The sequence below is a fragment of the Parasteatoda tepidariorum genome, chromosome 8 (genome assembly GCF_043381705.1).
Source record: "Parasteatoda tepidariorum isolate YZ-2023 chromosome 8, CAS_Ptep_4.0, whole genome shotgun sequence".
Taxonomy (NCBI): domain Eukaryota; kingdom Metazoa; phylum Arthropoda; class Arachnida; order Araneae; family Theridiidae; genus Parasteatoda; species Parasteatoda tepidariorum.
Genome location: NC_092211.1, coordinates 70,179,383 through 70,196,267, shown reverse-complemented (window position 1 = coordinate 70,196,267; position 16,885 = coordinate 70,179,383). Strand labels below are relative to the sequence as shown.

Sequence of the window (16,885 nt, the reverse complement as noted above, 5' to 3'; positions counted from 1 at the left end):
ATCAGCCCATGCGAAAATATCCAAGATCCGTTAAAAAATCTCATGCAACAAAAAACGGGAAAAAATTTTCCCAGTGTTATCGAACTGTAATATAGTCTATACTAAGGTTGCAATAAAAGTAATTTTCCTTTTCTGAAAAACAGAAAACTCAGAACATAATGACCATTATCATCATTTTGTTTTTCATGTCGGCAAAGGAAATAATTTTTTGTTAAAAAGAAAAATAAATCAAGATGACAACAAAAATTTGAGTGAATATAAACAAAAGTAATAAACAATGGAAAGCGATTTAAACGCGTATTTTGGAGAAAAAAGACTTATTTTCAATCGCATACTTTCAAATTCTTAGAATTTAAATTGTTTAAACTTTAAAAAAAATATTTAATTATGAAAATAATTGTACCTGAAGCGTAAAATTACGAAAAATAACAAAAATATTTAAATTTCATACTTTGAAGAAAAAGCGTCAGTATTTTCAGTCGATTTTATTAAATTTTTAGGTATCTTATTAAAAAAAGTGCATACCCTTTTTCTAAATTCTAACTAATTTCATTAAATAATAATTTATTTAATTAGTTTTCCTCGACAGTAAAAAATATCTACAGACTTAAAAAATAAAATTAAAATATTTTTATGCAGTTTTTAAATATTTTTTCTTGCTCTCTACATCCATACTCAGAACAATGTAAGGCGATTAAAGCTAAATTGCTAATTCCAATTAAGACATTGCTTTATTTGCTTTTACTTTATTATAATTATGGCTATAATTAATTCTTTTTCTTACGTTTTATTAGACACAAAATTAAAGCCCTAATATTTTTTCTTTAAAATAGAACTTTCTAATTAGGAGAAAAATTTATAAATGAGACTAACTTTTTGAAAGAACTCTTATTACTTAATTATATTTTTTAATTTTAATGTCTACATGCCGACAAATTCTGTTAATTTTCAGAAATATTTTATATCTAATATATATAGTAAGCAAAATGCTAGACAATATTCTTCATCTGAATGCAATATTCTAAATACAGTTAAGTATTATTGATTGTCAAGTCAATTATTGTATTATTGTGTTTTACTTAGCAATAAAAAAGGACGATATGCAATAGCATTAATTTAAGACCATTTCGTTATATTACACTATGTAACAACATAACCATTATTATTCTACTTTTTATTCCATAATAAAATTTATCCGATTAATTTTTTTAATCGTTTATAAATTGAATTATGAGAAACTAAGTGTGCCCACGCAAATAACTTTACAAAACAAATGAAACTCTTCTTTGAAAGTATTAGTTATGCATTTATCAGTTAATAAAATAAAATTTATCCCATGAATTATTTTATCAGTTTATAAAAATTATTGAGTGAAGCTAAGTATAGTCACGGCAAATGACTTTTCAGAATATACAGAACTCTTCTTTGAAAATATAAATTAATCATTTTATCAGTTAATAAAATAAAATTTATCACATCGAGTATTTAAGCAATTCATAAATTATGAGAAACTAAGCATGCACATGCCAGATAACTTAACTAAACATAGAATTTCTCCTTGAAAATTTCAGAAAATTCGCATTTGATAACTCTGTACCTTTTACTCGATTTAGTTAAAAGCTGTTAAATTAGTTATGTTAAATTAGTTTCTAAGTTAATAATAACAAATTAGTTAATAATCTGTTAAATTAGTTTTTTATGACAAGATGACGGCAAATTGGTGAAAAATATCCCAAAATTCAATACTAAACATTGTTTACTAATAAGTTATTATCCTAGTAAATAATCCAACGTAGTACGAAATTTGGTATTAAGCCCTCCAGACTTAATCTCTGGATCACTATGGTTAAGAGGATTAGGTAATGCGAAAAAGGAAAAAAAAATATTCTGTTAACTGCTTGGTTTTGGGGTCAGGTTACGAATTATGCAATTTCTTCAATTCTCCCACATTAGAATTCATTCTAATCTTGTTTTTCATTGCAGAAAACAATCTCAGACTTTTAGTCTGGTGGAATTGTCCTAAAATCATAACATTAAATAAGTTGTTTACATTTTGATTTTAAATGTTTGAGAGAATAAGACTTAAATTGAAAAAGCTGATGAGTCCGCGAGTAAGACAAGTGCTTTATGGATAAAATCTATGTATCGCTCCAATAAATTTAATTCATTCTCCTAAAAATGTAAACGATGTTCAAAGATAGCCATTCTTAATATAAATTTTTAGAATCCTTGTCAAAAAGCTGCTATAATCTCTTGAGATAGTTTGAACTTTAAACAACAAAGTTTGATCAATTGTCGAACTAAGTAGACAGAATTTGAATGACAATTATTTGACACACTTGTTTTTTTTTTTCGACTAAGTAATTGTGTTTTTTCCGTAAATCAAAAAAAAAATTATCCCGTCTTCTTTACTAGTTGTTCAACTGATAGCATTAAAGTTTTTGTTTCTTTCCCATTTAAATATTAATTTCTGTAACTTAAGTTAACTTTTTGACTTCATTTTTGAGAAGTATTCTAGAAATATATTTTACGGGAGGTGATTGCGGAATACTATGAATGTGCATTGTTATGCTACGAAAAAATAAAAGCTAAATAAGTGAAAATTTCAAAAGCAAAGTTACGGCTTTAGCACATATTGTGTAGTAGTTAAAAATAATTCTAAGAAATTGGATACTCTCTCTTTCAGATTATAATAAGGAGTAACTCAGTTTGCCAAACTGAAATTCCATTATGAGTATAAATATAATCACCTAGGAACATTAAATCGCAAACTCAATCCGGATTCAATAGAGGGGTTTTCAAAATGTACGTGATATATAAGGAAAATAGGGAGATTTCGCAAATTTGCGTTAGCATCCGTAAGTAAGATTTCAAGTAATTTCGCATGCGCAGTTATAGTGCTCATGCTTCAGCTCTGGGGAAATGCGCATGCGCCTGTGAAAAATGCCAAGCTTACGTAAGTGAAAATAAGAGATTTTGCAAAAATATTATAGTTAAAAACTCTAACGTGGGGGGATATCATTTCAACTTTGACCACAAAATCAAAACATGCATTTGCAACTGACTATCGCTTTAAGGCTGCGGCTTACGATTCAAGATGCTTTGCTCCATGTAAAATTGCGGATCTGTGATCAGAAAAATGTGGTACATTTTGATGTATTTAGTAATAAAAAATTTAGCTTATTTTTTTAAATTTTATTATTAATATTTAAATAAAAATATTATTGAAATTCAATTGATTGTATTAACTTCTTTTACCTGAGTTAAAATGGTTAGAATAAATACTATTTATAATTTTAAAATAAAGAAAATATATCTAGTCTCTTATGGAACCAGTGTAATTAGACATCCATAATGTTAAACACAAACCAAAAAAATTACTTCTTATTAAATGAACCAATTGTTGTAAGATCACAAGATTCATTTCTGAATTTCATCATTACATTTCTTCAAATTCGCATTCCATGTCCATACTTTTAGTTCTATGATAGGCTTAAATAGAAAATAACATTTTTCAGCTGTAAGCAGCGTTCTTGTAACTTTATTTTTATAGTGTAAATCACGTCAACATAACGTAAAGAGAAGTAGCATCTAAAATAAACTCGACCATGCGCAGTTGCTTCAATCTTACTTACGAAAGCTTATACAAAAGTGCAAAATCTTTCTAATAAGCAAAAATCATCTTTTGTTCTTTTGCATTTACTGTATTTCTACAAATGCAACACATTTACGACCAGTGCACTGCAAAATATCCAAAAGAGAAGAAGGCCTACTTTATGCTACGCAGAAAAAAGCAATACAATGATTTATTCACATTGCCCATTTCTGTACCTTTATGTGTACATCAAATACATTGTCCATCTCATCACGGGGAAAACAATTCTTTTAAAATTACCACACTGAATGGTAATGACATTTCTGGTAAAGAAAATTACATAATTCTATTGAAAAAACAATATATATAGAATTTGAAAAGTGCAATTAGTAATTTTTTCGTTCATATGAAAACAGTAAACCGGGTGTAGCTCTTATTATCATCACATTTAGTAAAACATACAATTCTGAAAAATTTAATTGAATAAAAGGTTTTTATTCCATTTTCTAAGATATCATGGTACAACTTACCAAATTTTACCACATTTTTAAATTTATCACATTATATAAAACTATATTTTATTGTTAATTTTACCAAAATCTTTACTTAAGCACTTAAGTAAAAATTACCTAATTCTAGTGTTTCCATAAAGCCAAAAACATGGTAGATTTTATCATATTCTGGTAGTATTGGCCATACTTTTCTTCTCGTCCTCATTTTTGCATTATTAAGGTCTCTGATTTCGTACATTCATTTATGATTTCTTCAAGTTTGATTGCTTTTTACTAGTAGTAATGTTTAGACATTCTCAGGCATTTCAAAAGCGTAAAAAAATAAATTTAAATGGGCATAGGAGCTATGCTTTTCGTTAGGTAATAAGCATGGGAAAGTGCAGGACATTAATTAAGGAAAACAGGACCCTGGAAACTCTTTATAAGTTGAAGAGAATGGAGGAAATATTGTGGTGTAAACGATGGGGCTCGAACCCCAGTTCTCTAGATCATGAGACTAACAAATTAGCCTTCTCGGAAATAATATATACGCAGTTGCAAAGAATTAATCGGCTTTATTAAATGTGTTTAGTTGGTCTGGTTGGTAAAAGTCTGGTTGTTTAACCGTATGAGATGAAGTATCGACTCAATACAATTATTGAGTCGATAATCAATAATACTCAATTGTATTTAGAAAATTACGTTCATTTAAGAATATTGTTTAGTATTTTGCTTACTATATATATTAGATTTAAAATATTTCAAAAAATTAAAAGAATTTGTCGGCATGTAGACATTAAAATTAAAAAATATAAGGTCAGATTTTCAGATCAGGCTATTTGACTGTTTTATTTGAATATGGCAAAATTACAATTGAATAATTTGTTATTTAACCATTTTTTCAGAGAAATATTTAATAGTGTAATTTGGCAAAATCTTGTAACACCATTTTTGGCTTAAATGAACAGAAAATAGGATTAATATTCATAAGATTAGACATAGAATGGAGAAACATTTCTGTCTAAATACCAGATTTAAATATTAACAGACCGTAATTATAGCGGGTATATAAAGTGGGTAACATTTATGATATTAGAATTTAGAACAGAGAATTTGTTCAGACGGAAAATATTTTCCCTAGAAGACATTAAAACTAATGAAGTGTTGAAAGCTATCCAAAGCTTGAAGGAAGTTTTACTAATTTAGTTCTTAAGTTTCATGAAACGGATATCCTTTGTATTGGGACGACGAAAATTTGCTTCAAAAGGCTTAGATCCGGCTTTATTCTAGTGAAATAGCTTTAACGAAGTGAGGCTCTAGGTAATTTTTGAAATATTAGTTTTTATCACACAACAAATGCTAATCATAGTAATCTCTAATTAAAGCAAGTCTAAGAAAGCTTTAAATTGACTTCAATTTTTAATGTCTTTATCAATTAGGGAAAAAAGAAACCTTCATCGTTATCTATACATATAATAAAATAAGTAATCTGTGTGTGTGCTTTTATGTGCCTGTATACTGGATTGTGAATAAAGCGTAGTAGACACTGTGATATTCTGCATGAAACTTAATAAGTACAATTGGGAACTTGCACTTCAAGACGAAGAGGATCATTGATACCCACACATTTGACCTCCGACGTTAGCTCCAGCTAATTGCTCATAAGCAAAACGGCGTGTTAAAGTTGAGCAAAGTTTCTCCACTTAAGTTAGAATGTTAATTAACATGAAATTAGTTAAATACAGCTCCGCGTCACACATCGAATTTGTTAAAATATAATTCTTTCTCGTCTACATCTTTTACTAAACTTTGATTTATTATTTGCTTATGTTTTTTATTGCAAACGTGATATATTTTTGNTTTTTTGGGAAATCCAAAAAAAAAAAAATTTCATCCCGTCTTCTTTACTAGTTGTTCGACTGATTGCATTAAAGCTTTTGCTTCTTTACCATTTAAATATTAGTTTATGTAACTTAAGTTAACTTTTTGACTTCATTTTTGAGAAGTATTCTAAAAATGTATTTTAAGGGAGGCGATTACAGAATACTATGAATGCGCATTGTTGCGCTGCGAAAAAATTAAAGTGAAATAATTGAAAATTTCAGAAGCTAAGTTAAGGCTAAAGAATATATTTTGTAGCAGCTAAAAGTAATTCTAAGAAATTGGATACTCTCTCAGATTATAATACAGAGTAATTCAGTTGCCAAAATGAAATTCCATCAAGAGTACAAATAGAATCACCTAGGAACATGAAATCGCAAACTCAATCCGGATTCAAAAGAGGGGTTTTCAAAATGTACGTGATATATGAGGAAAATAGGGAGATTTCGCAAATTTGCGTTAGCATCCGTAAGTAAGATTTCAAGTAATTGCGCATGCGCACTTATAGTGCTCATGCTTCAGCTCTGGTGAAATACGCATGCGCCTGTGAAAACTGTCAAGCTTACGTAAGTAAAAATAAGAGATTTGGCAAAAATCTGCTAAATTAAAAACTCTAAGTTGGTGGAATATCATTTTAACTTTGACCACAAAATCAAGACATGCATTTACAACGGACTATCTCTCTAAGGCTGTGGCATACGATTCAAGATGCATTGTTCTATGTAAATCTGCGAGAAGAAAAATTTGGTAGATTTTGATGAATTCAGCGATAAGAAATGTAGCTTATTTTTATTAATATTTAAGTAAAAATATTATTGAACTTCAATTGATTATATTGACTTCTTTTAGCTGAGTTAATATAGTTATTATAAATATAATTTATAATTTTAAAATAGAGAAAATACATCTAGTCTCTTATGGAACTAGTGTAATTAGACAACCATAATGTTAAAAAAAAAAAAAAAAGATCACAAGATTTTTTTCTAAATGTCATCATTACATTTCTTCAAATTCACACTCCATGTCCATACTTTTAGTTCTATGATAGGGTTAAACAAAAAATAACATTTATCAGCTGAAAGCAGCGTTATTGTAGCTTTATTTTTATAGTATAAATGACGTCAACATAACGTAAAGATACGTAGCATCGAAAATAAACTCGATCACGCGCAGTTGCTTCAATCTTACTTACGAAAGCTTATAGAAAGGTGAGATATCTCCATAATGAGCAAGAATCCTCCGTCATCCTTTTGCATTTACTGTATATCTACAAATGCAACACATTTACGACCAGTGTACTGCAAAATATCCAAAAGAGAAGAAGATATACTTTATGCTACGTAGAAAAAAGTAATACAATGTGAAGAAAGCGCATTTCTGCACCTTTATTTACGCTTTATTCACATTTTCCATTTCTGTACATTTATGTGCTCTTCAATTACATTGTCCATCTCGTCACGGGGGAAACAATTCTATTAAAATTACCACACTGAATGGTAATGACATTTCTGGTACAGAAAATTACATAATTCTATTTAAAAAAAAATATAGAGAGAGAGTTTAAAAAGCTCAATTAATAATTTTTTCGTTCATATGACAACAGTAAACCGGGTGTATCTCTTATTATCATCACATTTAGTAAAACATACAATTCCGAAAAATTTAATCGAATAAAAGGTTTTTATTCCATTTTCTAAGATATCATGATACAAATTACCAAATTTTACCACATTTTTAAATTTTATCACATTACATAAAGCTACATTTTATTGTTAATTTTACCAAAATCTTTACTTAAGCACTTAAGTAAAAATTACCAAATTCTAGTGTTTCCATAAAGCCAAAAACGCGGTAAATTTTACCATATTCTGGTAGTATTGGCCATACTTTCCTTCTCGCCCTCATTTCTGCGTTATTCAAGTCTCCTATTTCGTACATTCATTTGTGCTTTCTTAGAGTTTGATTGCTTTATACTAGTAGTAATGTTCAGACATTCTCAGGCACTGGAATACAAGCATTAGATCGAGAATATGAATGGTGCCCCTTCTCAAACATACTAGATGTGTCTCGAACATATTGTGTTTCTGAAGCAGTCCAGAAAAAACACTGAGTATCTTCTGCATTGATATTGATCGTAAATATGTGAAATTTATGGGGATGAAGTACAAATAAAAAGATGTGAAGTTATGCTTGTTTATAGGTCCTTATATAATAGGCATTGATTGCGACCCCATTTTTCCATGTGATTTTTCGTACCTTTTACTGCCTATCATGGTGTCCCTGATGAGCCCATTGATCTATCCTATGAGCGAAGAATTTTTTGAATCACCTAGTATATCTAATACATTTCATAATAACAATGAGGCAATTACGGTGTGATAATATATGTGTTAAAATTTGGTAAATGTGATAAAATTTCGAAATTTTATCCTGATACCTTTGAGCATGGCATAAAAGCTATTGATACAGTTAGATTTACTTTTCAGTTTCGTATTTTTAACTAAATGTGTAGTAATAATTACCACAATTTTAAAATCCAGAATTTCCAGTAAATCATATGAACGGTAAAACTACCAAATGAATGGTTTAAATACCGTATATTTTGGTTTTTAATGACAGAATTATGTTGTATTTTGCTAGAAATGTAATTACCACTCAATACGGTAATTTTACCAGATTTTATTTCTCTCTGTAGTAATACAAGAATAATCTTGCAGTAGCTGTTTTTTTACTGAGGAATTTAATTCGTATAGTGTACATACAGTGTTAAAGGCATGGGGAAGTGCAGGATATCAATTAAGGAAAACAGGACCCTGGAAACTCTTTATACGTGGAAGAGAATGGAGGAAATATTGTGATGTAAACGCTAGTACTCGAACCCCAGTTCTCTAGATCATGAGACTAACAAATTAGCTTTCTCGGCAATAAAATATAAACAGTTACAAAGAATTAATTGGCTTGATTAAGCATGTTTAGTTGGCGCGATGAAAATCTGATTGTTTAACCCTATGAGGTGAAGTATCGACTCAATACAATTATTGAGTCGATAATCAATAATACTCAATTGTATTAAGAAAATTGCGTTCAGTTAAGGAATATTGTCTAGTATTTTGTTTACTATATATATTAAATATCAAATATTTCAGAAAATTAAAAGAATTTGTCGGCATGTAGATATTAAAATTGAAAAATATAAGGTTAGATTATCATCTTATATATGGCTATTTGACTGTTTTATTTGAATATGGTAAAATAACAATTGAATAATTTGTTATTTAACTACTTTTTCAGAGAAATATTTAATAGTGTAATTTGGCAAAATCTTTAAACTTGTAACATCACTTTCGGCTTAAATGAACACAAAATGGGATTAACATTCATAAGATTAGATATAGAAAGGAGAAACATTTCAGTCTAAATACCAGATTCAAATATTAACAGACCGTAATTATAGCGGGTATATAAAGCGGGTAACATTTATGATATTAGAATTTAGAACAGAGAATTTGTTCAGACGGAAAATATTTTCCCTAGAAGACATTAAAACTAATGAAGTGTTGAAAGCTATCCAAAGCTTGAAGGAAGTTTTACTAATTTAGTTCTTAAGTTTCATGAAACGGATATCCTTTGTATTGGGACGACGAAAATTTGCTTCAAAAGGCTTAGATCCGGCTTTATTCTAGTGAAATAGCTTTAACGAAGTGAGGCTCTAGGTAATTTTTGAAATATTAGTTTTTATCACACAACAAATGGTAATCATATTAATCTCTAATTAAAGCAAGTCTAAGAAAGCTTTAAATTGACTTCAATTTTTAATGTCTTTATCAATTAGGGAAAAAAGAAACCTTCATCGTTATCTATACATATAATAAAATAAGTAATCTGTGTGTGTGCTTTTATGTGCCTGTATACTGGATTGTGAATAAACCGTAGTAGACACTGTGATATTCTACATGAAACTTAATAAGTACAATTGGGAACTTGCACTTCAAGACGAAGAGGATCATTGATACCCACACATTTGACCTCTGACGTTAGCTCCAGCTAATTGCTCATAAGCAAAACGGCGTGTTAAAGTTGAGCAAAGTTTCTCCACTTAAGTTAGAATGTTAATTAACATGAAATTAGTTAAATACAGCTCCGCGTCACACATCGAATTTGTTAAAATATAATTCTTTCTCGTCTACATCTTTTACTAAACTTTGATTTATTATTTGCTTATGTTTTTTATTGCAAACGTGATATATTTTTGTGTAGTTTACACTTCGATGCGTGATTAGTTATTCTATGTTCTACGTTTCTTCGTCTCTGTCTTTGTATTAAGTAAAAAATATATAGTGAAATTAGTAATTGATAATTAGTTTGTCTATATTCTACATGGCATAATTAGTCTGACTATGTTCTACATGACTTCGTGCCAGTCTTTGTGTTAAGTAAGAAATATATAGTGAAAGGATTGAAATCTTTGTGAAAAAATATAGAATGAAGAAAATGAGAACATAAGAGAAGTAATACTTGGCTTACTCGAAATAGAATAGAAAGAACAGTTGCCAACGTAAAAAAATTCCACGTTTCAATTATCAATCACGATCGAGATTTGTCTTACCCACACTACGTCACTTTCAGGCATCTCAATGTAAACAAATGATAAAGCCCGGATTTTTTAACTGTGTTTTTTTATACAGAGACATTCAAAAAATTTAATTTTCTCATAGGCTTAGTGACAGTCATTGCTTTAAAGTAAACTGTGAACGATTCAGTTTTGTCAAATTAATAGTAAATAGAAATAACACGGTAAAAATAAAATTAAAAACAATACAAATAACTTTAAAAATATAACATGAATTATGTTTGCTAGCTTATAGCTCTAAGCGAAAAAATTAGTTTAATTCGCGTTCTGTATTATTTTTTTTATTCCTTATTAACCTTATTATTCCTTATTCTTTATAAGGTAATGTGAATAATCAACGCGATCGAAATATCATAAGCGGCTTACACCACCGTGTAATATTTCTGAAATTATCTTTAACCACTTTTTTATTTTGCTTATAGTTATGCTCTTAAAACGTGTTACCATACAACTAAAAAACGCAACTGAAATTTAGCAAAACAGTTTCGAACTAAAAAGCAAAATTAAGGGATAAATGGTAAAATCGGTGAAAAGAAACAGAATAAAACGCTAATATTATTATTAACGTCATCTTCATCTTTATAAACATACTAATATAAATATCTTTATATATTTACTCAAGCGCATAAATTAATTTGTTAATCGAACCTGCACCTTTCTAAATTCATCCGAATAATTCTGTTTCCCTTCTGGAAATCCATGCACTTCCCTTTCGATATTCAAGATTACGGTATATATTCTTTGTCTTACCAACTGATTTTTTTAAGCAATATGGGGTAAGTTGTTTGCGATAATCTACCGCCAACAGCAGAAACTGCTCCTGCACAGACTGCAAAGTACTGTTCCCCTGACGAAGCTGCCATGTATGTCAGTGCCTCCACTTTTATTTCTTTTTTATTTTTTGGGCATTATTTCCTGCAACAAACTTTTCAGCTTCTTCTGTTGCGGTATTCCCTAGGTGATATTTTTTGCGTTTTTCCTGTTAATAATTTTCGGTTTTCTCCTGTTGCGATAATCAGTTATCTTATGAGGTAATAGCTTATTTTATCTTATTTCATCCTAAAAATGTCGCTCAAAATATCCTTCTAGTAGTGACATCAATAATCGATTTTTAAAAAAGCAATGTCTCAATTCAGTCACTTGTTTCATTATTTTATTTTATTTTTTCAGAAAATTAAAATACATCTCGAGTTTCTTGAGACTCGATATTAGGTTTTTCGGCTTTTACCGCACACACGGATACAGAAAAAATATCATTCCTCAAACATACGATAAACTATTTCCGACTTAATTTGATCCGAAATTAATATGGATTTAGTTATCCAAAATCAATAGATTTTAAAATGAAAGTATATAATCTGATATTTAAAATTCATGAAATAAACATCGATATCATATAAAGAATTATTGACTCTTATAGAAAAGGTAATGAATAGAAGACCGGGAGTTCATTATCTCCCCATTATCATTTTTAAAGTTATCTACTGCAATTAATCTTAATTTCCCCTAATCTAAAGTGCAAATTGGTTTTAGACACCTATTACCAGGAGAATTCTAATTTATTTTAAATGACATGTTTAATGTTGAATATTTCAGGCATTAATGTCTATAAAAATTATTTTGGGATTTTAGAGGTTGATCGAGGATGAAGAGATAATTGCATTAGATAAAATAATTTTTTTAATATTAGTTTAAAAGTTGGATCAGAAAATTCAGTTTTTATATTTTAAAAAAAAATTCAAATAAAGTAAAAGCTTAATAAATATTTATCGAAATTCCTTTTAAGACTTTGCTTTAAAAGTTAGCTGTCATTCTAGCTAAAATTTCTGATAAAATTACTAAACAGTATGGTAAAGACATTTCTTTTTTAAAAATATTTAAAAAAAAAGACATAATTCTGATAATAAAGCCAAAATATACAGAATTTAAACCATTCATATGGTAACGGCTTCTGTTCATATGGTAACGATATACCAGAGATTTTAGTTTTTGAAATTATAGTTCTGACTGCGACACATTTAGATAAAGATACAAAACTGAAAGGTAGCTTTTATCCGAATAAATTGTTCTTATACATTCTGAAGTATCATAATAATTTTACTTAATTTTAACACATGCCATAAAACTAAATTTGATTGTCAATTTTTCAAAAATCTTTACCAAAACATCTCGGTAAAATTACCATATTTTTTTATGTTCCTATAGAGTTAAAAATGTGGTAAATGTTATCACATTCTGGTAGTTTTTATCATACTTTTTTCATTAGTGCAAATATAATAAAATGTTAAGAAATGATAATAAGTTCAAGTTTTCATAAATTAAAGTTAATGAAAATCGTTTACAAATATCTTCCTACTTTTCTACATCTAATGAAGAGTCTTTTTTTTTCATTTCTATCACTTATGCAATAGCTTTAAGTACTCCATATCACGCATTGTGTATTCAATATATTGTATATAGTTTATTGCTAAAATCAGCTTTGAGCATCTTATATAATCATATATTGGTTGCATGTTAGATTAGTTAGAAATTCCGGCTCTTTTCAATTTGCAGCATCCCTTTGCAGCCTTAAGGGCTTGCTGCAATAAACCTAACAAATGACATCGGAAATTTTAAAAGCATTTTTAAGTAGCCTATGACTTATATCTATAAAACATAATTATTAAAAATATCAGCAAAATATTGTGCTGTTATATAGTTATTGAAATAAAATATAAATAAAGTAAAATTGCAACGGTATATTGAGAACGTATTCTTATAGTTCTTTTAAAACTTAATCTTGTCCAAATAAAGAGTTCAGTATCTTAAAAAGAGGAAGTTTAAATCTGACTATAATTCTTCGTTCCAGAAGAATTGAATCCAGGTTCATTAGGTTGATGCTATTTGATTTTAACAAGGAATGCCAAGCCAGGAGAGTTCAACATTATTTTCTTACTTTCTTGAGATTCAGATGTGATCAGATATGAAGTTGAGTATATGGAGATAAATTTCTCAAAAGCAGCTATTAGAGAGGAAATTGTCACAGAGCAAACATTTCATTCTTTTGTAGCCAAGTTGGACAAGAAATCACAGCATCTGAACCGTTAATATAACCCCTACACACATTCTTATGGCGAAGAAAGGATATCGCCTGGAGGAAGAAGCACGTGCAGTCTTCCAGACTGTGTGTTTAAATTGTCTAAAGCATTTTTCTAATTCAGAAAAAGATAAGGAACTATCAGTTGATTTCTACATTAAAAATTTAAATTTACTCTTGAAGGTTTTCCAACAATATTCAGATAAATATAGACACACAGAGGGAGACGGAGGGCGAAAAAAGGATGTAAGAATTGAAAAGAGGTCACCTTCTTAGGCGAAAAATATTCATCAAGTGACGTTATGAAAGCAAGAGGGGGATATATGACCCTTTATCGGGTAGTTAAACAAAAAATTCACACTTCAAAAAAATAGATCGATCAATTTAAAGGTTGGAATACCACCGCTGTTTATTGTTGTTGTTGTAGTTAATTTACGTCGCAATTGGCGACGGTCTGGGAAACATCCCTGAGGATGATCCGAAGACAAGCCATCACAATTTTGATCCTCCTCAGAGGGGATGCCTCCCCCCCCCGCTTCGGTAGCCCAACGACCTGCACGCGAAGTCGATCACTTTACGGTAGAACAGTTTAACGAGGACCGCACACCCTCGGTCCCTACACAAACTGATCCAAGTGGTCTCCCACCCGCACACTGACAGCAGCCAGTGATGCTTGACTTCGCCACCGCTGTTTAGAGAACCAAAACTGAAATAACTAAATTTGTTCACTTAAGAGTTTTTCTTTGCGAATAATAAACAACAAAATTGAGTTATAGCAGTTACGATTAAAACGATTTGGCGCAAGAGTGATGTAGCAACATCACATGTGCTTCGATATATTTTGTTGAATATCGTCGACTTTGTAGATTATGTACGTAAGCTAAATTTCGATGCAAGCACTGTCAACTCTACGTCAAAGCAAATGTCAGCCTTATGTCAAATTCAGAATAAACAAACTGCAAAAGATATGTTAGTAAGAAAAAAAAGAAGATTAATCGATCAAATAACTTTTTTTTCAATTTGTTAAATCTAACTATTTATTGATGCAGCAACACTACTTATGTAACTACATTACTTATGTAACTACATTACTTATAAACAAATATAAAATTTGTGAAAGCTGTTACTTTAAGACATAGTTTAAATTATAAGGATTGATAAATAAAAAATATGTATTGAGAAATGTAAACAACAAAGAGAGAAAAATTTGAACTTTCAAAATTTAGAAAATAAAAGTTTCTATTTGGCGTCACTACATTAATCATAGAATAGCATTTATGATAAGCAAACAAAATGTTTATCGAATTATTTTACATTAATTCAAAAATATGTAGTAAGCAATAAATGGAAAATGAAACCCATTTAAAACAATAAAAATGAACAATAGATTAACCGATTCAGCGTTTCCACCTCGCTTAGAAAATGATGTTAAAAAATTTCGTCTTCCAAAGAAAAAGATTGGACCTTTTGTTAAGTTTGAGGGTAGAAAAAATTTTACCTTACCGTATTGTAATGACATTTAGGGTCAAAAGAAAACCATAATCCTTGTTACTAAAACTAAAATATACAGTATTTAAACTATTAAATCGTAATTTTTCAGTTTATATGGTAACGGTTTAATTGAAATTCTAGTTTTCAAAATTACAGTTTTTATTACCATGCATTTAATATTAAATACAAAAAGGAAAAGGAAATTTAACAAAGCAACAGGTTTTTATGCCTTACTTTAAGGTAACATGATCATTATAAAATTACAACATTTTCCACATTTATCAAATCTTACGTAACCATGTTTAACTGTTAATGTTACCAAAAGTATTTTCAAAGCATATCGCTAAAAATTCACGAGTTTTTTGGTGTTCCTTAAGAACCAGAATAACACTAAAATTTACCATGTTTTTGTTGCTTTAACCATACACATTTTCTCAGTGTAGAATGAAAATTACGTAATATATTAGGCAAAAACTATAAATTGAAAATAAAACTTTTCGAAAACAAAGAGAATAACGAAACCAAAATTTCAAACTTTATTAAATTGTTCAAATACATCATTGAAATTTAATTGTTCAAATAATTATATAGCTGCATTACTTATAAATGAATATTTCATCAATTTATTCAACTGAAAAATTAAAAATAAAAGTTATAAAAAANTCGGAAATATCACGAATAGCAGTCAAACCTCCACCTTTTTGGAAGAATAATCCTAAATTGTGGTTTGCCCAAATCGAAGCCCAATTTGAAATTTCTGGCATAACAAGAGAAGACACAAAATTTAATCATGTTGTTGCCGCCGTTGAATCTCATATTTTGGATTCCATTCAAGACTTGATTATCAGTCCACCTGGAAGTAATCAATATTCCGTTTTGAAGACACGACTCATCGAAATCTATGCTGAAACCGAAACTTCAAAATTACGAACTTTATTACAAGGTGTTGAACTTGGCGACCAGCGCCCATCTTTACTGTTAAAAAGAATGCGAGATTTAGCAGGAAAGCATTTCAGCGATGATTTACTAAAATCACTGTGGCTTGATAGACTACCAGCTAATATAAAATTAGTGTTGGTTGCTTCTAGTGAACAGTTAAATAATTTGGCAACTATGGCTGACCGAATTCTAGAGTTTGTTCCTCAAACTTCAGTCAACTCTACTACAGCGCCAGACCCTACACCGGAACATCCAAGTTTGGAACATCAAATTTCAGAGTTGTCTAAACAAGCTGCTAACTTGATGGAAATAGTACATAATCGTCAAAATTTTCATAGGTCTAGAAGTCCATCTTTTAATCGCCAAATGTCACGCAACGGACGTTCTCCGTTCAGACGCCAATATGTTGAACCTTCTAATGAATTTTGTTTCTACCACACTAATTTCGGAGCCTCAGCAAGAAAAAGCAAGAGTCCATGCAAATTTCGAACTGTAACCAGCGACGTAACTAAACATTCGGAAAACTAAAAAGGCGGTTGCCTAACGGCCGAAGAAGATATTATATTAGGTAAGAAGATATTTTCTAGTTTAGATTTATGTAGAGCGTATCATCAAATTCCAGTTAACCCTGAGGATATACCAAAGACAGCAATTACAACCCCATTTGGTTTATTCGAATATGTATTTATGCCATTTGGACTACGGAATGCCGGCCAAACTTTCCAGCGCTTTATAAATCAAGTATTATCAGGTTTAAATTTCTGTATACCCTATTTTGATGA

At 29.6% G+C, this 16,885-nt stretch overlaps 1 protein-coding gene across 1 annotated transcript; it reads left to right on the top strand.

Moving 5' to 3' along the window:
• Positions 1-15,770: 15,770 nt before the first annotated feature.
• On the top strand, positions 15,771-16,631 carry LOC139426152 (uncharacterized). The gene has a single exon (XM_071183920.1). The coding sequence runs from the start codon at positions 15,771-15,773 to the stop codon at positions 16,629-16,631; it is 861 nt and encodes a 286-aa protein (XP_071040021.1).
• Positions 16,632-16,885: the final 254 nt, after the last annotated feature.